Raw genomic sequence first — 24,351 nt, forward strand, 5'->3', positions numbered from 1 at the left:
GGAATCAAAACATTTGCTACTGCAAACATTCTTAGATTAAAAAGTTCCATTTTACTCAGTGGAACAAAACAGCGATCACATTATTCTTCACAATATTCTTGTAAGGAACTTTTATTTCTTTATTAATTCATGTAAACTATTTTTTCATATTTAAGAAAAGCTGTGATTGAGAAAAATATTTTTTTTGTTTTTATTTCCTTTTATTTGCCAACTTGCCCCCCCCGGTTATGCACATCTGCCCCCAGGCTTGCCACTCTGCCCCCAGAAATGCCTTATACCCCCCCTTATATGCCACTCTGCCCCATGATATGCCTTTTAACCCCCTTTAAGCCACTCTGCCTCCAGAAATACCTTTTGACCCCCTATATGCCACTCGGCCTCCAGAAATGCCATATACCCCTATATGCCAGAGTATATATATATATATGGCAGAGTGTCATGAAGGAGGTTAAAAGGCATATCATGGGGCACTCTGCCTCCAGAAAAGCCTTAAGCCCCCATATAACCCCCCCTCCCCGACTTACCATTGCTTCTGGTGTCTAGTGAGGGCAGCGGGTGGAGGCCGGCATTCATGAAGTTAAAGGGGCTGGTGTTCACGCACTGCCCAATGGTCGTGCCTCAGCTCTTTGTCCCACCCCTTTTAAGATATGGGACGAAGTGCTGAGGCACTGCCATTGAGCGGCGCATAGGAAGCGGCCTTGGTGCCGCTTTCAATACCGCTCGCAGCCGCTCAGTGGCTGTTTTGAAAGTTTGTCTCCCGCGACCGGCCCACCGTCGAAAATGAAGGGGTTTATTTTTGGTGCCAGAAGCGAAAATACAAAAGCCTAAGAAATTGATATAACAATTTTTTGAATTTTGCATATTTGTGATGTTTTCGTAGACGGGTGAGAATTTGGCGCAAATAAGAACGATGCTCATGTAAGGTGGCTGAGAAGTGAGGTGAAGGTAAGTTGGTCATGGTCCATTGTATGTGGGGCCACGTGAATGTAGCCAAGACAGACCCAATATAACCGGAAAGAGCAGAGAAGAGACAATGTCAAATGTTATCTGCTCGATATGTCAAGAACCGAGTACACCACCTCTGTGGCATTTCCCCTATTCCTCTGAACTGTCTCAGTGACCACAGGACCAGAGGAAATGGGGGACCCAGTCAGTGGTTTGTATAGATGGGAATAGCATGTGGGAATGTCATATTGTGCCAGGTAGGTCTTGTCTAAAATGTTACTGCTTGCTCCAAAATCAATGGCCACCTGGAGGTGGAGTCACTGTGTTCTCCACTGTAGACAAAGAGGTATGGAGAGGTGAGTAGAAACACTAGAGACTTCTGCAGTAAAAAGAATGTCGGATGGGACACATCGCTAGGATATGTATATCACTACATTATTTGCTCTATGTGTGTTTCTTTCTTGTGGTGTCAGGGAAGTTCTTTTCAATCCGACCTGCGTTAGGGCTGGGCCCGGAGGAGTGGGTAACTTAAGCTGAGGAGATTCAGTAGACCTAGGAACCGGAGTGCGTCATACTGGAGCCAGAGGGCGTTGTCCATGGTTTCTCACTCTCCTTCCTGCGATTCCCCTGCACTGATCACACTGTGATCTCTATGCAAGTCTCCCTGCAGGGGATATCCTGTCCTCCGATGACCTTCCGGGTGACATCAGCTGTTTTCCGGCATTCGCGCCAGCAGTTGTTACAGGAGATGAGGAAGCAGAAAGCCAGCTGACAGAGGGGAGCCCAGGCTGTCAGGAAGGTCAGGACGTATCAGTACGTCCATAGGGGTTTTTTTGAGATGCGTTTTATGGACATACCGGACTGAAAGGGTTAAAAAATGATTCTGTAAGGTAAAAGATGTTTGGGCTTTGTGTATCTGATGTTTTGTGGGTTGGAGCAGACTAGTTGTCCTACCTCTATAGTTAGCAAATGTATTGTTTAGCCAGAGCTCCAAGTGGGAGCCCTATCAAATAAATGCATACAAATTTTGTCCATGGTTTCCGGCCTTTACTTGGGAGAAAGGTTCCTGCAAAGAGGTTATGTTGTCACAATATACAGTATATATATGAGACATGTGCAAATGGGCCAAAAGCAATTCGGACAAATTTTTGTGGCCCTTTTTTTTCCCAAGTCTCAAATGGAGAATGAAACATTGAAGTTATTGACACATGTATGGGAACAATAATATTTCTAAATTTAACCCCTGCAGGACCGGCGTTCGCGTACTGCGTCTTCCCTTGAAGACCAAAGTTTTTTAAAAAATATTTTAATTCCATGCGCGTGATTCGCTTCAAAGCGATCACTTGCACAGAATTGAGGGGAGTGGCTGCTACGGATCGCTGGGGACACCCAGCGGTCAGTAGCAGCCGCCCCTCGCGATCCCAGCGTTCATAGCGACGCTGGATCGCGCATCATCGATGAAGTACCTTGTACGTCCCGGTCTGGCGGTGACGTATGACCAGGAAGTACCAGGTATGTCCCGGTCTTGAAGGGGTTAAATCCCGAGAGTGCTCATTCTGTTATGAAGCAAGTTCTACAAAACCTCCATCAGCTATAACATTATGACCTCTGACAGGTGAAGTAAACAACACTGATAATCTTGATATCATGGCACCTGTCAATGGGTGGGATATATACACTCAAGGTTTCTATGAGCGATGATTCTGAGATAGCTGTTGATAAGCTGTAATTTTTCCAGACTTTGAGTAATGTATTCAGGATGTCTTTCACCAGGGGACTTCCTAATTTTAAGTCAGTCATTGTTTTCTTGTCTAGCCATATTAATTTGGATGGATCAGTGTTGTTACTTATATTTTTCTCAGCACTGTACCATCCTAAGTTATGTTTACTTTTTATTCCCCATGCCAAAGTGTGAGATATATGAGAAGCCTCATAAAGTCTGTATAGATCTGGATATCCTAGCCCTTCATGAGAGATGCTCCTCCTCATGATGTTTTTTGAAATCCTTGGTTTCTTTGCTGACCATACAAATGTTGTAAATAATTTATCAAAATCTTTCAGTACATTTTTGGGAACCCTATATGGGATAGTTCTAAACAGATATAATATCTTTGGTATTAAATATGCTTGTAACATGTTTATACGGCCTAGCCAAGATAACTATTTTTTTCCAATTTGAAATTGAGCCTTTCATTTCTTCTAGCAGTGTACCATAGTTTAAAGAGATTATATCTGATAGATTTTTACTAATAATAATACCCAAATATTCAACTTTATTCTGGGGTTTAACTACATGATTTCCCTCTGAAATAAATCTTTGTTGGGTTTCTTTCAAATTAAATGTTAGTGCTTGTGTCTTTAAAAGATTAATTTTATAATTAGAGAAAGATGAGTATTCCCTTATTTCTTCTAAGCTAGAGGGATATGACTGTTCTGGAGAAGATATCGTTAAGAGTACATCATCTGCATATAGTATAATTGAGTGTTCCTGAGGGCCTATTTTTATTCCATGGATTTTTTGTGAATTTCTGATAGACATTGCTAAGGGTTCCATAATTAGAGCGTAAATCAAAGGTGCTAAAGGGCAACCTTGACGGGTACCATTTTGGATTTTAAAGGGTTTAGATTCAAATGTCATTCCTTTTATTCTAGCCGTAGGAGAAGAGTATAATGCCATAACTGATCTCATGAATCTTTCGTTTAAACCAAATTTATGGAGAGCTTTTTCTGCATCAAGTGCTAGTAAAGCCGAGGGGGTTTTATTACGATGGATTTCTTCTAATATGTTAAAAAGTCTACGGGTATTATCCTCTCCTGATCTACCTCATATGAAACCCATTTGATCAGGATGAATAAGATCTGGTATTATTATTTTCAGTCTTTGGGCTAATATTTTAGAAAAGATTTTTACATCTACGTTTATAAGGGAGATTTAATTAATATCTCTGCTTTAATTGATTTTATTTCCTCTAGCTTTTCCTCATTAGGGTTAATTTTATTGTCTCTTTCTGCAATTGCTAGTGCAATATGTAGATCTGTCAGAACTTTCTCCATTGTTTTTTTGATCCATGATGCTTTTTTTAATTAAATGGCCTCTTAGGAAACATTTCAAAGCACACCATAGAGTACTCATTGAAGTTTCCCCTGTATCATTAGTTTCCAGAAATAATTTCGTTAAGGTGCGCAACTCTTTCTTATTCTCTTCTGATTTTATTGTTTGCTCATTCAAGCGCCATCTAAAACTCTTTTTATAATTTGGGTTATCTAGAATTGAAATATAAACTGGTGCATGGTCAGACCAAGTAATACAGCCTATCGATGAGGAGGAGCATCTCTCCAGTGTGGCCCCTGACATGAGAAAGGTATCTATACGTGAATATGATTTATGAGGTGATGAGAAAAAGGTGTAGTCTGTTTCGTCTGGATGCAAAGTTCTCCAGACATCATACATATTTTGTTTAAACAGAGAAGCTGTAAACAGTTCTGCTTTTTTTTTTTTTTTTTTAAACCTTTTATCATATGCTTCCATTTTCTTAAGGGATTTCCTGTCCAGGTTAAAATCCTGGATGCTGTTTAAGTCTCCCCCTATGATAACCAAGCCTTTTTCGAATTGTCTCTAAAATTTCTATTGAGTCATCAATGAATTTAGCTGTTAAGTTAGAGGGGGCATAGAGAGACATAAACGTGTAGAAAATATCATTAATTTTGCAGACTAATATTAGCCTTAACACCTCTTTTCTTTTTCTCTGGCATAGAGGAAGTATATATAGAGGGGTATCTACGGTACTTTCACAATAAGTTTTGTTGTTTTTGCCAGTGAGTTTCTTGGATAAATGCAATATCTATATTATCTTTTAACAGAGAGTCATAAAGAAAAGACCTTTTGTATGGTGAGTTCAGCCCAACAATTGTTACTAGTTTGAGGGTCATACTAAAAGGTAATAGAAAAAGTTTATATCAAATAGGCCCTTGTTCTTCGCCAGATAGACCGGCACCCCAGTAGAGATCCAACATATTTCAAAGTAAAATCCACAGAGCTTAACACTAAACAAAAGATCCACTACATATACCTTGACTAATAACACAAAAACATATATAAAAACATTCATTCTATCTCCGTTCTTTGGGAGGAGGTCGGCAGCCAACCTCCCGGTGCGGAGAAAAAATCCCTGATCCATCTGGGATTAACGTGGGGGCGTACCCAGAGCTGGAAAAAAAAATAAGAAAGGAACACCTGGGAAAAAAATTCTCCCCTTCTTGAATTTCTGTGTGAATCTATTTTGTTCCATTCGATATGGATATTAAGGAAAAGTGTCTTTCTGTGATGTTAATTTGTGTTTAATTAATAACTGAAATCCCCGTAAAGTGTTTTATATTAATGTGTTATACATATATTTCTTCGTGTAGAGAGAAAAAAAAATTACTACCTTTGTGAGGTATATTTGTGTCACGTGACTATACACTCAATCTTAGATTTGTGTATGCACCTAATTTAAACCATACAGTGTAGGTGTTAGGAAGTATTTCTTTAAATAGTATGTGATCTTGAATATCGCCTATATACGTATCTCTATATAATTTTTTAATGCTGCAATAGCATGTGTGTTATTTTTAAATTATATTTAGGTGATAACACAAAAGAAAAAAAAAACTGCAACCCCTGGATTAAAATAGAGGGAAGGACAGACTGCGAAATAGCTTTGGCTGAGATCTGACTTATACCTTGGATTTATACATGATTCTCTGGACATTCTAGTTATCTTAACACTAGAGAAACTTCTTCTAACTAGCTATATACGGACACAGCAGCTTCTTTCAACTTTAAAGCTGGATAAAGGCCTTTGATTTAACCTAAGAAGGGAAGATGACACCGGGCTAGTAACTAGGAAAGAATCGGTTCATATCCCGGAATATATCTGTGGTTATAATTTAATAAAGAACCTGAGAAGGTATAGAGATTCAGAGTCTTAGCTCCCTTTAGACGGAAATCATTAGTTTACGTATTATGCCTCCTAAAGCTAACAAAATGGATAAAGGAGAGAAAGTTAAGAATACTAACAAACCAAGAAAACCGCAATCTATAAGCACTTTTTACTCTCCTCGCAGTCAGCTAAGCCTCTCAGAATCACCTGAAAAATCAATATTAGAAAACTGTGCAGAAGAACCAGACCATATTCAACAACCATATATATCCCACAAAGATCTATCAACAGCTTTAGAAACCTTATATGTGAGAATCAAGTAGGATCTGGATAGAAACCTGAAAGACTATAAAGATGAGATATCCACTATAAAGTCATCACTACTTTCTCACTCCCAAGAGATTTCCACTCTTCAAATAACAATTAAAGATTTAAAAGTACAAAACGACAGCTACAACTTGGAGATTAAAAAAATGGAGCATAAAATAGCAGACATCGAAGATAGCTCCAGAAGGAAAAATCTGAGAATTAGAGGAATCCCAGAAGCAACTACAAACTTGGATCACTATATCAAAGAACTCCTGGCTACATTTATGGATACAAAATGACTTGGATTAATACCAATTGAGAACGTTTACAGAATCCCATAAGCATCTAATCCTATCTATAAGGACAGAGACAGAGATACAATAGTTATTTTTGCAAGTCTTTGGATTAAAGACCAGCTTGTTAAAGAATGGAGATCTCTCTCAAACCACAAGACTTAATAGGAAGAAATTTGTGGACCTTACAGCTTGTTTAAGAGAAAATAACATCAAATATACCTGGGGATTCCCTATCAAAATAAGGGTCAATTATAGCAGAAAGATCTATACCTGCCAGGACCCAGAACAGCTTAAAACTAAATTAAATATCTGGGGTCTAATAAAATTAACCTTAGAAACGGAACAACAGAACCGTAGAAGCTCCCACCCCCCCCCTTTTTTTATGTTACACGTATATATCTTATTTAAAACCGAAAATCTAAATATTAGTGGGAAAATGTCACTCAGACGGTTTCTGAAATTTTATATGTATATATGGTTTATTTTTTCTTTCTTTCTTTCTTTTTCTCTCTTCTTTACTTCTTTTTAATATGAAGAAATATATGTATGACAATTTACAACAAATCACTTTATGGCGAGTAAAGCTATTACCTAAATACAAATTAAATTGGTTACACTAAAAATAGATACTTGCTTATATACGATACTTAAAAGTACACACTATAGAAAGATATCCCTTTTATTATTTATATTGAATGGAACAAAATAGACTCACACACAAATAAATTTAAGAATGGGAGAATTTTCTTCCCAGTTTTTTTTTTTTCTTTCTCTCTTTAATATGAAGAAATATATGCATGATACTTTAAAGTAAAATATTTTATGGGGATTTAAGTTATTATCTAAACACAATTTAAATTAGTAATTCTACAATTTTTTATACATTTTTTATGATACAAATTGTAATTTAGGTATGGATTTACAGCTCCTGGTACATGTCACTGTCAAATATACCCAAATATGTGTTCAGCAACATCTTTTGATTACAATGATGCCACCCATGCATGGGTCACAGTGCGTCCTGGGTGGGTGTTTGGTGTCACTAAATGCCTCGCTATCGAGGCATTTCAGTGACACCATTGGTATATACACACAGCACAGTATATAGGCTATAGGAAGAACATCCAGTGAATGGGGTCCTTATTATATAAAATTTTCAGGGCCCAAAGCTCCTTAATCATGGTACTGACCCCACCAAGTGTGGATCGGACGTGTGACACACTAAACAATAATGAAATGCAGAATACATCGGAACTTTGAGAAAATGAAAGTGTAATACATATGGTTTAACTTTCAATTCACTGATTATTTTTTCTGGAGAGATGAAGGGGTTTTGGCCATGTCCTTTCCAGCTAATTTAAGGATCTCTGGGGACAACCACAATCCCCTTGATGTATGGCTGGCCTTGCCCCTCATATACCTAGTCCTGCTTTCACACAAAGCTACTCTCACAAGGAAGGTTGGCCTAGATTGACCAGATACCCAGTGGCGTCGCCGGGGGGGGGGCAGAGGGGGCCATGGCCCCCCTACATTATGCTGTGCCCCCCAGTGTGCCCCCCCAATTGAAACGCTATACCATTGACCTGGCCCACCGCCGGGAAACCGTGACATTTCCCAGTGTGCCGGCACACTAAGCTCCAATTGCAGCCGATGCGGCTGACAGTTTCAAAACAGCTGTAAAACCGCCTCCGCTGGCCACTTAATGGATTGCCGGCATGCCGATCACTGACTGAGGCTCTTCGTCCTGCCCCTTTGAAGGGGGCAGGCTCTTACGGAACAGTTGCTTGTCACTGTGTGACAGGGAGAAGAGCACGAGGGAGTAGAGCAGTCTGCTGTGTTACAGTGGAAGAATGAAGGCCAGCAAAAAGTATTTTATTTTAAATAAATAGTGGAGGTGACAGAAGGAGGGACATTAACATTATGGCTGGGGACATAATTACACATCAGGGTGGTTAGAAGGATATCACATATATCAATACACAAACGGGGGGTTTAATACACATGGGTATGGGGGCCATTATATTAACCAGTACAAGGGGTTAGTGCATCAATACACAAGGGAGGGGGGCTGACTGGGGGCATCAAATAAATAAATACACAAGGGAGGGGGGCTGGCTGGGGGCATCAAATAAATCAATACACAAGGGTGTATTGCAAAAATGCACAAAGGGGGGGGGTGGCACAAATACACAAGGGTCAATACACACAAACAACAAAGCAATGTGGAAGGCATTTTTTATACTATTAGTAGGTTATCCCATCCTGATGTGGGGTCCATGTGGCAGCAGAGCCTGTCCTGGTGTATGTGTTTGGGTGTCAGTGTGGCAGAGCCTGTCCTGATATGTGTTTGGTCATCTGTTTCCTGGCACTTTACTTGCTGTAGAGGGTTAAATAGAACTTTGTAATTTTTATTTATACAGATTTTGTGGTCACTTCAGAGGACAAAACTTTCTAGGCCTAGAAATCAGTGAGAGGAAAAGTAAAGGTTTTGTGTTATTTACTCTTATTTCAATCTGAATATATTATTAAAAGTTAGATGTTGGTTCAGAGTTTGTGAAACTCAATTCTTGATTTCATTGTAGAGGACGCTATTTCCCTTTGGTTTCACAGACCAAGTGCTATTCAGCTTAGTTATATGCAGCTGTATGCATTTTGTTATCTGTGATGATGTGTTCATTTGGTGATGCAGTGCTAAGATGGTTGTGTTGCATTAATGGCTAAAAGTTTTGTGACTTTTTTGATTTCTGGGATTTTAATAATGTGATAAAAAGAATGATTTATAGTTGTTTGGATGTCAAATAGTGTGTCAAATTCTGTTGATCTGTATCGGCTAAGTTTCCATACATTATTTATGTATACCTGCAAATACAGTTTTTTTTTTTTTAATCTTATTCAGTTGCATGTGCTCTTTCCATGTGTTGTTTATTTGAGCTATACCTGAACTACAGGGTGTAAGTAAAAGAGCGGTACAAAGGGACTCTGGGGATGATTACAGGGGAGAGGACCTCTCAATGTCACGGTGCAGGACTGACTCACGGTCTTCCCCTGACCTGCAGTCAGTGTGGCAAATATATATTTTTGGTGTGGTAGCGGAGGGAGTGATTGCATGCAAGGGAGCGTTGAGCGGGGCCCAAGGAAATGCTTGGGTAGGGTCCAATTTTTTCACTATAAAATATATTGGCAGCAGGTTCTAATATTTATATGTATATATATTGGCAGCAGGGGCAAATATTTATATATGTTTTGGCAGCAGGGGCTAATATTTACTTATATATTGGCAGCAGGGTCTAATATTTATTTATATATTGACAGCAGTGTTTAATATTTATATGTATTGGCTGCAAGGGCTAATATAAATATATATAGGAGGCAGGGACTAATACTATATATATCGGCAGCAGTGGCTAATATTAATGTATATCGGCAGCAGGGGCTAATATTAATATATATCGGCAGCAGGGGCTAATATATATTGGCAGCAGGAGCTAATATTAACATTTATTGGCAGCAGGGACTAGTATTTTTATTTATATTGGCAGCAGGGTATAGTATTTATATATATATATCGGCAGCGGGGGCTAATATTAATATATATTGGCTGCAGGGACTAATAATATATATTGGCAGTAGGGGCTAATATTAATATATATTGGCTGCAGGGGCTAATTATATATATTGGCTGCAGGGACTAATAATATATATTGGCAGCAGGGGCTAATATTAATATATATTGGCAGCAGGGTCAAATATTAATATATATCGGCAGCAGGGTATAATTTTTATGTATATCGGCAGCACGGTATAATATAGGTATATATCCGCAGCAGGGGCTAATATTAATATATATCCGCAGCAGGGGTTAATATTAATATATATCGGAAGCAGGGTGCAATATTTCTATATATATCGGCAGCAGGGTCTAATATTTATATATATTGTCAGCAGGGGCTAATATTAAAGAATGAAAAATAATTGCCAGTTTAGCTGTTATTTTGAAATCATATTTCAATCATGGTCTTTACTTCAAAGAGATAAGTGCATATTATGCAGTTAAAAATGCACGTATAGTGTGTGTGTGTGTGTATATATATATAGTGTATATATATATATATCAAATAACAGATGGAATAAGTATCTTGTGATAATACCTTTTTTATTGGACTAACAGAATTTTGGAATGACAAGCTTTCGGGAGCTCTTCTCCCTTTCTCAAGTCTAAAGCATATCTGAGCAAAACGACACATAGAATTCAGTGTAGTGTGGCAGGAGGGGGGGGGGGTGCTTACTACCCAGATCTGATAAGGGAGGGTGAGATGTTGTAAAAGTATGACACCACTGGACTAATACGGCTACAACCTCTACACTCTCTCTCTCTCTCTCTCTCTCTCTCTCTCTCTCTCTCTCTCTCTCTCTCTCTCTATATATATATATATATATATAGTGTATATGCACCGTTTTATAATTGGCCCCCCTACTTTGGTCCCTGGCCCCCCATGTGCCCCCCCTAAATATGAAAGCTGGAGACGCCACTGCAGATACCCTACAATATTTCTCACACACATAATACAAATATAATTAATCTTGATCTATGTACTTGCCTGAGGCAGAGAGGAAAGGGACAGAACCAAATGCATCTTCTGTACATTGGCTTTGAGGAGCCAACATAGGCTTGATGCTTGCATTCACAGACCTGTGCTCTTCAAGCTTGCCTGTAAAAAGTTAATAACATAAAAAAATAAAATGAAAATGGGGACATGCATGCCAGTCTGTAACATAAATGGTAAATGGTAAAGAAACATACCAAAATAATCTGAAAGGAAAACTAAAAACACAAGAAAACAAAGCAGCAATCTTTGTATGAATAAAGACAAATGTACAATACACAAGATTTCCCAAATGTTATTATTTATACTTAATACAAATGTTATTATTTATACTTATAATTGTATGCATATAGATATGCTCTTAAATTATGCAAAATAGATATGTTGATTGTTGACAAAAGGCCAGTGTGCAAGGTCTGTAACTGTAAAGTTTATAGTAACAACAACAGAAAATATATAGTTGTGTGAATATTGTATTTATCGCTGATATTTATATAGCAGATTTCTGCTCTATAAAATGCACCATTATACACAATGACATTTAAACAGCAAGAGCTTACTAATTAAACCTCAACACCAAGCATTTTGCAACAAAAGTGCTCTAGTTCTGCCTTAGCATCCGGCTTTAAGTCTTATTAATTTCAAATGTACTTCCTGCTTTCAGTAGAGGTTGTCTGGGAAGGATTTAAATGGAACATGTACTCAAATGTGAATTTAACATGAAACCAGGACAAGAGTTTATGTTTATCTAAAAGTGACCCGGCAGAGGCCACTTTCCATCTGTATGCAACTCTAAGTGCCATTTTACTAAATGCCACTAAATACGAGTTTACCAAGGAGGGCAACAAAGAGTCTGACAAGGAAGGAAAAAGAGAAACTTAGAAGCCTTTAATCAATACTTTACTGATGCACCATCAACTGATACTATACTGGTTTATTTTGTTTGTTCCACTACCTTTATTTTCAACTACCATTTCACTCCTGTCACCATCATTCTACAAGTACCATGTTCACAATCCTCTTGATGCTAATCTCAATTTCCTCTATTATAAACAGAACTTCTCTCTCCACTCACCAGCACCACCACTCCAACACTATGTTTTTATTGCTCCTTTATTACTTTCTTCTCATCTTCTCTCATGCCAATATGCCATCGGCAATATCTCTACGCTCACACGAGTCCTATTCCCACCTTCTCACTTTTCGCAATTTCTCACCAAAACTCCCCGTTTGAGGTTCATGCTATCCGCCTAGTTAATCCAATCTGTTTACTTTACGCTTTTGTATATCGTCCTCCTGGCACTGCTAATATCTTTCTTGTCCATTTCTCCTCATGGCTTTCTGACGTCCTCTCCATAGATATCTCCTCTGTCATACTTGGAGTCTTCAACATCCCTGTAGAAACCATTATGAGTCCTGTAGCTTGGTAATTCCTCTACATTAGCTCCTCTTTTCATCTTGCACAGCATACTAACTCCCCTACTCACGATTATGGTCACAAACCTGGACCTTATTTTTTCTAGTATGTGCTCTATCCTTAATTTCTCTAATTCCCCTTTCACCCTCTTTGACCAGCAATCCTGATTTACTCAATTTTCTCTATCTCATCTCAAATATGTCATACCCTAATTTACCTACAGCTCTTATTAACTCCATCTTCACATCTGCTCTTGAGGATGTAGTCCCAACTACTACCCACTCTTCACCACTCTTATGTTTCCAACCCTGGCCCAAAAAAACTAACCTGACACATTTGCTGCTCCCACACTGCTGGTGGAAATCTCATCCTATGCCTGATTTCCTGCACTATAAGACTCTGTACCGTCCCATACACTGTACTATTCTACCTCTTCTACATTAAACTGACTCCCCCCACATCAATGAAGATGACTATTGTCCCTAAACTAGCTCACACCTTCAATCTCTTCCTCTCTACTGGATCTTTCTCATCCTCCAAGAATGCTACCATAACTCCAATCTTGAAAAAGCCCTCCATGGACCAGACTCATCAGTCCAACTACCTTCCCATCTCACTTCTTCCTCTTGACTCCAAGCTTCTTGAACAAATTGTTCAATACACTCAACTGAGTTTCTTGACTTCTTTACTTGACACTCTTCAATCTGGAACTTTAGTAAAGGCAATCATTCTATCGAGATTGCCTTTACTAAAGCTACTAATGACCTACTCACTGCTAAAACCAAGGACCACTATTCTATGCTAATCCTACTGGGCCTTTCTGCTGCTTTTGACCTTGTGGACCACCCTCTTCTCCTTCAAACTCTTCATGACCTTGGTCTCTGTGACAATGCTCTATACTGGTTCACATCCTACCATTCTGATTGTACCTTCATCATCTCCCTCTCCAGTAACACTTCCCTTCCCCTCTTAGTTGATGTGCATCACCCCTTCTGTTCTCACTTGACACTACCTCGCTTGGCAAACTAATCTCAAAACCACCTATATGCGGATGACATCCAGATCTACCAATTTTCTCCTGATCTCTCTTCCTCCCTCTTAGATTGTTTAACTAACTGCCTTGCCTCCCGCCATGCCCCACTACAATCCACCATGAACATTGCTGTCAGACTTATTTTCCTCACTCTTTGTTTTACTATCACCTCTCCCTTCTGTGAGATTCTTCAATGGCTGCTTTAAGAATTAATTTCAAAATGCTGACTAACTTTTAAAGGTTCCCCTACTTACAACTTTTCACTCCTCTATAAATACACTCCTACCCGATCTCTCCACTCATCCGATGATCTCCGTCTCTCCTGATTTCTATTTTTCTGCCTGCTTGAAAGATTTCTCAAGGGCTGCCCCTATTCTCTGGAACACCCTACCCCAGCCTATCTGTCTTTCCCCCTGCCTTCGATGTTTTAAAAAATTACCTAAAGACACACTTTCTTTAGGGACGCTTACAAATGTACATGTTAATGCCCTTCCTTCCTGTTTCTTTAGCTCACCTTTCCTAGTCCCTCTCTTGCCTTTAGACAATACCTATATTAGTGTGGCTGGTCCATCCCTAGAAGAGGCACTTTTACCTCTTGTATAACTCCCTCTAGATTGTAAGCTCGTTTGAGCAGGGCCCTTTTTACCTTTTGTTTCTGTAAGTCAAATTGTTATGTTATACACTACTTATTATGTCCTGTCTACTCACTGTACAGCACTGTGAACATGATTGTGCTATATAAAACAATAATAATAAATTACATTACTTGTTCTAGGAAACTATTTTGTATTATTCAGGTTAGCCAATGTCAGACATATTTGCTCTCCTAACCTATGTAAGCTATTCAATATTCATATTTTCATTAATATTTATTTTTCTAAAAATAATTTTACCACATTATGCTACATAATTACAACACATTATGCTGCAATTTAGTCTGTAGAATTAAAAATTGGTATATGTATTACACAGATACATGCATATGCAGTCGGGCAACATGCAGAACTGTGATTATTAAGGATTGTTTGATAACAATAAGAGGTAAAAAAACAAATCTTGGTGTCCTTGGACATTATATAGTAAATAATAATAATAATAATAAAAAAAATCAGTTTCAATATAAAGAGCAAGGACTGTCTGCAACAATAGCTTCCAAACTTAGGTGTTATTGCTAATGTGCAACATCCTACTGCAAAAGTATTTTTAAAATAAACATTTTCATTTCTCTGCATTGCAAGATAAAACAGATTAAACAGGTAATGTTTTTTTAAAGAATACATACAAATGCTTTGCAAAATTCAAACACAATCTGTGACCATTAGATTAAGAAAAAGGATAAAGAACATTATACTAAAGGGATGATTATGATGGTTGCAATGTTTTCTTTTTTAATATGAATGAATGAAAACATACATAATATTTGGCAACCAAATTTCTATAATCCAAATCATATCACCAAAATACAAGCATCAGTTTCTTTTGCAATACTCCAAGAAAGTAAAAAAGTGTAACAAAAATACATTGTCATTGTTACATAGATTTCAAGTACAATGTTATTTGTTGTGCCAATCTAAAGGATTACAATCTTAACAAATACATGTCTTTCAATGATCCATATTTACTCACCCTTAAAAGTGATTTACCCTCTGCTCAACTAGTAACACCTTTACAACTAAACAAGGGATAAAAAATACACTTTAAATTTGAACCTAGGTTTCTCAGTTTGATGTTCCTTTGCATTTTCTTGCAATTATTTTTGTATCCTCTCCCTCTCCTGGCTTTTGTTAATTGGGTCCCACTGTTTTAATAGGGAAGCAACTTTGTAGTACAGTTGTGGACACTTATATATATAAGCTATATTTGCTTGCCTCAATTTTCCTCAAGTTGAGTGACTGATGCAAACAAGATAGCTTTAACCCGTTAATGACAATTGCCGGTTCTGGCATGTCATGCGGTTAGTGACAATTGAGGTGCCAGGACCGTCATGAATTTAAACGGGTGCAGAAAGCGATCTACGTTCGCTTTCTGCACCCAAACGATGTTGCTGTAATGTGTCGACCGAGGCACTCAGCAACACCACGATCGGCACTAGGGACCATGTTTGGCCCCTCCCCGGGGCGTCAACATCCGCCATACATTGTATTGTGTTTTAAAAGAGTTTAGGAGGCGATCAACGATAACCTCCTAAACTTCAATGGTGTCGCTGGAATGCCTCGATCAGGAGGCATTCAGTGACACCAAACACTTACCCCAGGATGGGCTGTGACCGCTCCAGAGAGCAGTCACAGCCGCCACTGCAAGTAATCTTCGCCATCTGCAAGATGGTGACCGTCCTGAAAAAAAACCAATGAAGTTTAAAAAGTCTGCTAGATGGTCTGCAGACCCTCTAGAGAACTCTGGCTCCACATGCAAGTCAATTGAGCCCAGCTTTCTAATCACAGTGAGTTAAAATACCAGCATTTGAAATACCCTGGGGTATCTAGTTTTCAAAAATATATGGCTTTATTGGGCACACTGAAATGGCCCAGCTCAAAGATGTACCAAATGTGAGGTATCGCTGTAGTCAGGAGATGTTGCTGAACACATATTGGGGTGTTTTATGATAGTGACATATGTCAAAACCTATTAATTCATACCTGAAGTAAAATGTGTGTGGAAAAAAAAAATGCAAAAAAATGACTACCACAAAGTTTGACAAAGACTGGTGGTAGATATAGTGCATGGAAAGAGTTAAAATACCACCATTTGAAATACCCTGGGGTGTCTAGTTTTCAAAAATATATGATTTGATGGGGTAAATTGCATTGGCCGGCTTCAAAGATACCCGAAATGGCACATGGGGGGGAAGAATTACCAGATTTGGAAAAAAATTGCTTTGAAATAGCAAAACTCTACCTGTACTTATTGCCCCATAACGTGTAGAAATAAAGCAAAAAAACATAAAAACATTGGGTATTTCTAAACTCAGGATGAATAGTAGAAGCTTATTAGCAGTTTTTTTCATTACCTTTTATAGATGAGTAAAAGATTTTTCAACTAAAAGTTAGAAAAAGTCTTTTTTTTTCAAAATTTTTCACCATATTTTATACTTTTTTTAATAGTAAATAATATGATACAATCAAAACAATGTCAGAAAGCCCTTCTTGTCCTGAAAGAAACTATATATAACTTGCGTGGGTTCAGTAAACGGGAAAGAAGAAAATTACAGCTAAACACGAGCAGCGCAAAAATGTTAAAATGGCCACTGTCACGAAGGGTACAAAAAATAAAATCAGCCTTTGTCACGAAGGGGTTTAAGAGAAATCTGGTGTAGTTCATGCACTTTATGTTGAGGCATTCAGCAACACCGAGATCTGCATCAGGGGCCATGTCTGGCCCCTCCCCAGGGTGTCAACGTCCGCCATACACTGGCGTCAACAATCGTCTCCTAAACTTCAAGACCCTCTTAAGAACTCAGGTTCCCTTGGCAGGTTGAATACAGGTACTGTATTCAACCATGCAAGTCAATGGTGATTATTGGTGCAAGTCAATGGTGTGATTAGTAAAATATTAGCTAAGAAAAAAAAACTAAAAATGTGGTAATTTTTGCAATTATGCAGTGATATCACCATCAGAGGAACCATCCAGTTCCATTAAAATATAAAAAAAAAGTCCAAAAAGAATAAAATAAATAAATTATGTTTATTGCTATGCGCAAGTGCTAAAATTAGTGCTGTATCTTCCCAAAAATCTTGACATGGAAAGAGTTAAAATAAAAGCATTTGAAATACCCAAGTGGCCTGGTTCAAAGATAGGGCATAGGCACAGACTGACCAAAATGGAGGGGGAAAAAAGCAAACTTCGTTTAGCCCCCAAACACCAGATAAACCCATGAATGGGTGGTATCACTGTAATCAAAAGATGTTGCTGAACATATATTGGGGTGTTGTGTGACAGTGACATATACCAGGAGCTGTAAATTCATACCTGAAGTACAATTTCTGTGATACAAATTTAAAAAAAAAATGCTACCACAAATTTTGACAAAGCGGGTTGGTAAAATTAGTGCATTCAAAGGGTTAAAATACCGCCATTTGAAATACCCTGTGGTGTCTAATTTTCAAAAATATATGGTTTGATGGAATAAATTGAAGTAGCCGGCTTCAAAGATGGCCCACTTAGGACATGCGGGCAGTAGGACAAACTGTAAATCCCAAACAACCGGACAAACCCATGTTGTATCACTGTACTCGGGAGATGTTGCTTAATACATATTGGGGTTTTGTTTGATGTGACGTATACCTGGGGCTATAAATTTATACCTGACGTACAATGCGTGTGAAAAAAAATACAAAGAAAATTACTTCCACTAACTTTGACAAAGGCAAAAACTCAGGACAAATAGTAGAATCTATTTAGCAGTTTTTTTCATTAGCTTTTTTGGATGAGTAAAAGATTTTTCAAATCAAAGTGAGAAAAAGTTTTTTTTTATTTTTATTGATTTTTATTTATAGGAAATTAGATGATACCAAAATGGTATCTGAAGAAAGCCCTCGTCCTGAAAAAAACGATATATAACTTGTGTGGGTACACTAAATGGATGAGGAGAAAAAATTATATAAATAAAGAAAACTAATATCTCTCCTACTGTTTCACCCCCCCCAACTAACTAGATTGTAAGCTTGCAACAGCAGAGCCATCTTCTACTTTTGTAACAGTTTGTTATTGTTTATAATTTTACATTTATCTTACTGACTTGCTACAGAATCTGTGAGCCCTATATAAAAAAATGCAATGTAGTCTCACCAATTTTTTTGAGGTTGACTGCCATCTAGTGAAAGACTTCTTTAATCACATTTAGATATAATAATAATAACGTTATGTAACAATGTAGAACTTTATGGCTATCATTATACATTCTATTTTTTTTTCATCTTACATTCTACTAATTGCACCTTTGTGTTTTTATTTCTTAAAACCAGTTAAGTATGTCATGTTTAAAACATAGTTTTTCAATAAACAGGAAGCAACAAGAAAATTAAAATTAAAAATGAAAGGTGGTTTCTGTATCTCATTAAGAGGCAGAACTCTAATATCCTTCCACAATGTAAGCTATTCTGAAGATGGCGAGGTATTGTGTTTCAATGTTTCATATTGGCTTGGTTATGTTAAATATGCTGTCCCATCTACTCTGCCAAAATTAAACCCTTTTGTACTAAATGCAGTATCATAAAACATACCCTATTTGCTCGATTATAAGACGACCCTGATTATAAGACGACCCCCCAAATCTGAATATTAATTTAGGAAAAAAAGAAAAAGCCGATCCTATAGGAAAAAAGTTTTACCAGTAAATGTTAATTCATGTAAACTATTGTTTTAATAAAAGCGATGATTGAGAAAAATATTTTGGTTTTATGTCCTATTTTCCAACCTGCCTCCCCAGTTATGCACATCTGCCCCAGAAATGCTTTATACCCCCTTTATGCCACTGTGCCCCATGATATGCCTTTTAATCCTATATGCCACTGTGCCCCATGATATGCCTTTTGACCCCCTATGTGCCACTCTGCCTCCAGAAATGCCTTATACCCCTATATGTCACTCTGGCATTAAGGGGGTTAAAAGGCATATTATGGGACAGAGTGGCATATAGGGAGGTTTAAGGCATTTCAGGAGGCAGAGTGGCGTATAGAGAGTTAAAAAGGCATTTCTGGAGGCAGAGTGGCATTAAGGAGGTTAAAAGGCATTTCATAGAACACTGGTGTGGGGAACTCTGATCTCTGACAGCCGGGGAAGGTCTGCGCGATGGACGCAGACAACCCCCGCTGCTAGCCGCACCTCCTTCCGGCTGCAGCGTAAGTTGTCTACGCGAATCGCGTAGACATCTACACGCTGCCCCGGCTGCATGACAGGGGAGTCAGAAGCACCGGTAAGTGGGGCGGGGAGGGGAGACAGGAGGATGCAGGTCCCCTGCAGCTGCGGGGGATCTGGATCTTAGTCGTCTCATAGTCAGACCTATTTGAGGTCTGATTATAAGACGACCCCGATTATAAGATGAGGGGTATTTTTCAAAGCATATGCTCTGAAAAAAACCTTGTCTTATAATCGAGCAAATACGGTAATTCCTAATACTGTTCAGTGTCCAAGGTGACTAAAACATAATCACTGAACCTACCTCCTCCACCTGATTGTATATAGTGTTCTACAGACCTTATTCCTAGTGTAGACTGTACTTAAAATGTATATACATTGTGAGATAGGTCTGGGATCGCCCCTCGCTGAGGTCAAGGGACAAGCGCCGGTCTTCATTCAAACCAGGCAAACAGCAGTAAGTTCGTGCAATCTGACACAGGGTCAGGTTTATTAGAAAAGTTGCAAAGACAAAAGAAATATAACACAGCAACAAAAGAAATACCTTCAAGGGGGACACATCACCTTTGACTCCTTTATTTTATAATCCAGCATTCCCCGCGGGTTTAGATCCACGGCTCTTTCAGTGGTGGACAGGAAAGGGCATTGTGAGATTGGGCCAATTGGTTCAACAACAGAAAGTTAAGTCGTTTGCAACGCTGCGCGAGTCTCTGCAGATCCCATTGTCTGAGCTATTTCGGTACCTCCAGATTAGACACTTCCTGCTTACCTGTCTGTCGAAGTATCATCTGGCGGCAGCGACTAAATTTGAGAAACGCTTCCTTGAGGAGAAACGTTTACAGCATGCGGTCTCAACATATTATGATCATTTTATTGAGATCACTTATCGCGACCCACCATCGTATAGATACAGATGGCATTTGGCCCTCAATAAAGATTATTCGCCCGAGGAGTGGGATGCGGCGGCTTTTACTATCCATCATACAACGGCGTGCACACTGGTAAAAGAGAGACTTTTTAAGGTCGTTGCATACTGGTATCTTTCGCCACTGCGTCTATCCCAAATTTCCCATTCTGCAAATAATATCTGCTTTCGAGGTTGTGGGGTACTAGGTACTTATTTACATGCGTGGTGGGAATGTATTTTGATTTCTACAATATGGCAGGAAGCCTTCCATCAGCTATCTTGTGCTCTTGGTCTCAAGCTTTTTGGATCTCCGGAGGTTGCATTATTGGAGATGGATGATACTGAGAGGGGTTTATCGCCTTATAATCATAAGCTTATCCACCGTATATGTGCGGCAGTTAAACTTGCTATAGCGCGAAAATGGAAAGGCCCCCCACCAACCATGGCCGATGTTCAAACAGCTATATGGGATCTCCTTGTTATGGAACAACTTACAGCTAAATTGAGGAATGAGATACCCAAATTTGATGCGGTGTGGGGCCCATGGCTTTCTACGCATTCGAACATTACTGCACAGTCGGCTTTACTCTATCTTTAAAAGACCACGCTATTTAATATAGTAGTTGTCATTCTCCCTTATTTTTTTTATTTATTTATTTATTTATTTTTATTTTTTTTTCTTTTCCTTTTCTTCTTTTTTCTTTCTTTCTCTTTTTTTTCTTTGGTAGTAAAAAAGAAAAGAAAAAAAAAAAAAAAAAAAAAAAAAGAAATACCTTGCCTGTCCGGCACTTACTATACAAAGGATGTCCCTCACTACCAGCTGGAGAGCTTCTCTCTGCCAACTTAACATAATATGTCCAGCAACCTTTACTCACATGTCTCTCTCACAGACAGGCTTTCTATGTCCTCAGCCAGAGAGCTACCTGCCCTCCTGGCTTCCCTTTTATATCCACCCTCTCATTCACCTAAATTAATCACCTAGCAGGTGGAAGACTCAGGTGTTACTTCACATAGGAAAGGAATCTAGGAGAAACATACCTCCCTTCTACCACCTATCCTACATGAATGTCACAACATACACAACCTAAATAATCTTTGCCGACAACACATAATTGTCATTTGACACAAAGGCAGACACTGATTGCTGCCACAGAAATGTAACAATTTTAAGTTTCCGTTTTCTTTTTATATTTAAGCCTACCGAATGAGACATAGAAATTTAAGAAGCATTTATGCTTCTATAATAACAAAGCTTAAGTTATTCTATGCATTCTCCTTGTGTCACATGGCCACTGCCCAGAAAAAAGCATGCCTTAAGAAAATATGCATATAGCACTGTTTGACTTGATAATGCAGTGTTCACAGCAATATGACTAGTGTGTATTGCAAAGCTGGCATAGTAAAACCTTTGAGAGAGAGGTAAGAGCAAGGTAAAGTAAAACAAACAAAAAAGGATATTAAAAGGTTTATTCAACTGTTACCATGTTATATAACAATTATGTAACTCTTACAGACATAAAAGGCATCAAGTGGTGAGATTTCTTCTTTCAGGCGTCATCAAAGGGTATCATTGGTCAATTGCAAAAAGTATATATGAAGCCACCTGGGCAAACATCCTTTACTGTACTTGAGCTTTGCTGTATAATGTTATCAATGGTTGTGTTAATGTGTTGAAACTGGACACAATGTTGCCCTCCGACGCTCAGTAAGAAGGATCTATGAATAAAATATGGTCCAGGAGCCAAGATTATTATTGGTAAACGTTGTGTCCGTATTTACTGAGAAGCAAAATAAGCCTTCAGCTGTCCCTTACTTGATCTCAGGGGGTCAAATTCTCTGTCCAGTAGTTCTTCTTCTGTTAATTTTGAAAAATTATCATCTCCAAAAGGATTCCAGCCTGACATATCAGGAGGGTTGTTGCTGTTCTGTTTTGGAAAGCTGGAGTCCTTCACTTGATCCTGGGATTTAAAACACACCATACAAGTCCATTAAGGCATTTTGTTATACGATAACATTTGGAGCTGAAACGTTAAACTTGCATGCAAATTACCAAACATTCCATAAAGTATGTTTTAGTTAATTAATAACTTTTTTTTTGCATTTCCATGATTTCCCATGATCAGTGGAGATGAGGAGGTAGCCCTGGTAATGCCAATGGATGCCTGATGAATGATGCTAAAGGCTGGATATTCCTGGCAATAAACTACATGTTTATGCTCATGTAGCGTATGGCTGGTTATATCCAGCCACTAATCGCATGCTGCAGCAAACGGGTATGTGGCTTTGTTGGCCTTTGACCTATTTGTGATCACAGTTTCCTTGACATCAACAACCATAAGTGTAACGTAGTTTAAGAGAATGTTGTATTAATTGTCCTATTTCCACAATAAATTGAGAATACTCAACTGAAACTGCTCCCTTTTGATATTACAGAACACTAGACATCAATGCACAACCACTGTCATGGAGAGAACATGCTGCATACAGAGATTTGTACTCGGGTATAATACACACCTCATTTTTCAGAACTTTTTAGACAGGAAAATGGTGGGTATTTTACCCTAGACTTTAAGGTACTTATTTCTCTTATGTGTTCTTATAATCATTTGAACTATTTTCTGATTTCTTTATACTGGACATCTACAGCGGCTGTATTACATAAAAGCATTTCTTACCTGCATATATTATTTTATATTTTATAAGCCATTTTCATGATAGAGGCATCTTGCTCTTCGCTTACCTGTTGGCATTGGCTGGTGTCACTGATGTTGGGTATGAGTCTAAGGCAGGTGTGAACTGTTGTGGGTAGTGAGGTGGATTTGGCTGTTGCTGTAGGATGACCTGATGCTGCCGTACAGGGGTCTGTTGGTATGGATGAACCTATGAAATAAAACATATACTGTGGGTCACTTGAAAAGCCAAGATGATTTGTATCCCCTGAGAATTGTATGTGACAATGTGATTTGGGGAGAAACTAAACCTGATGTGAAACTGGTGCTTGTGCTTTCACATTAAAGGCAAAACAACAATTCCCATCTACTCTTAGTTCACAAAACTGCAGGTTTCCAAAGCACATTCAGAATACCAGAGGTATAAGGACACAAGATATGTCACATTTTGATTCCTTACCCACTATTGCATGGGTCCCCCCATCTGCATATACCCAGTACCTTTACACACTTTACTTTGAAATATCATAGCCTTGGAATGCTGTAAGAGCATGCATTCTACCTGCATACTGTTGTTTGATCTCAGTATAGGAAAGGAACAGCCAATACATGCAGGTTAATCTGCGAATGGTCTAGAGGAGAGTTTTGTGAAACACAATTTTCATTTTCTTCCTTAACCCCTTCAATCCCAGGTGTTTTTGGTACCTCAAAGCCCGGAGCAATTTTGCCATTTTTGCGCTATGTCGGTTCAGCGATTATTCTCTTTTCCTGTGAATAGTGTACACATGTAAACTATATATTGTTTTTTCAAGGAGAGATAGAGCTTTCTTTTAATACCATAGTTGGATGATTAGATTAGTTGGATGACTAGAGAACATTAGAAAAAAAAAACTATTTTTTTTTTTACATTTTCCCTCTGAATCCTCACAAAATTAGGTAAAGTGATGTAAAATCCCCTCCAAGTTTATCAATTCAGGCGTCCTGATTTCAGAAATACCTAATTTATATAGATTTTCCATACTTTCCCAGCACCAGGGAGCATTTTTTGTATAATTTTTATGCCTATGGCTTAACAGGTTTGGGGGTTGTGAACGGGGGCAGGAGGGTTATACTGGCTAGATGTTATGCTAGGGCAATGGGATGTAAGGTTTTTTTTTAAAAAAATATCTTTTTTATATATTTTTTTTAATTTTATTTATTTTTTTTATATATATAATTTTTTACACTAAAATGGTTAGAGGTCCTCTTCCAAGAGAAGATGAGGTCTTTAGTTGAAGGTGATAACTTCCATTGGGCTAACACAAGAAAAAAATCTATTTAAACGCTTTGGGGACCTCAGAGATATCTGCATTAAATGAAGACACCTCTGAGGTCCCCAAACCTTATGTGACTTTTT

The 24,351-nt window shown here is 38.3% G+C and overlaps 2 protein-coding genes across 2 annotated transcripts in view; one reads left to right on the top strand and one right to left on the bottom strand.

The window, feature by feature from the left end:
• PAQR3 (progestin and adipoQ receptor family member 3) overlaps nt 1–24,351 on the top strand; it is a 288,454-nt gene that overhangs the window by 140,386 nt on the left and 123,717 nt on the right. The window lies entirely within an intron of this gene.
• BMP2K (BMP2 inducible kinase) overlaps nt 1–24,351 on the bottom strand; it is a 70,355-nt gene that overhangs the window by 18,323 nt on the left and 27,681 nt on the right. The window contains 2 exon segments of the mRNA XM_053465903.1: nt 11,071–11,181; nt 22,100–22,244. Coding sequence (XP_053321878.1) covers nt 11,071–11,181; nt 22,100–22,244 — 256 coding nt within the window.

This window comes from Spea bombifrons, chromosome 1, assembly GCF_027358695.1.
Source record: "Spea bombifrons isolate aSpeBom1 chromosome 1, aSpeBom1.2.pri, whole genome shotgun sequence".
NCBI lineage: Eukaryota > Metazoa > Chordata > Amphibia > Anura > Pelobatidae > Spea > Spea bombifrons.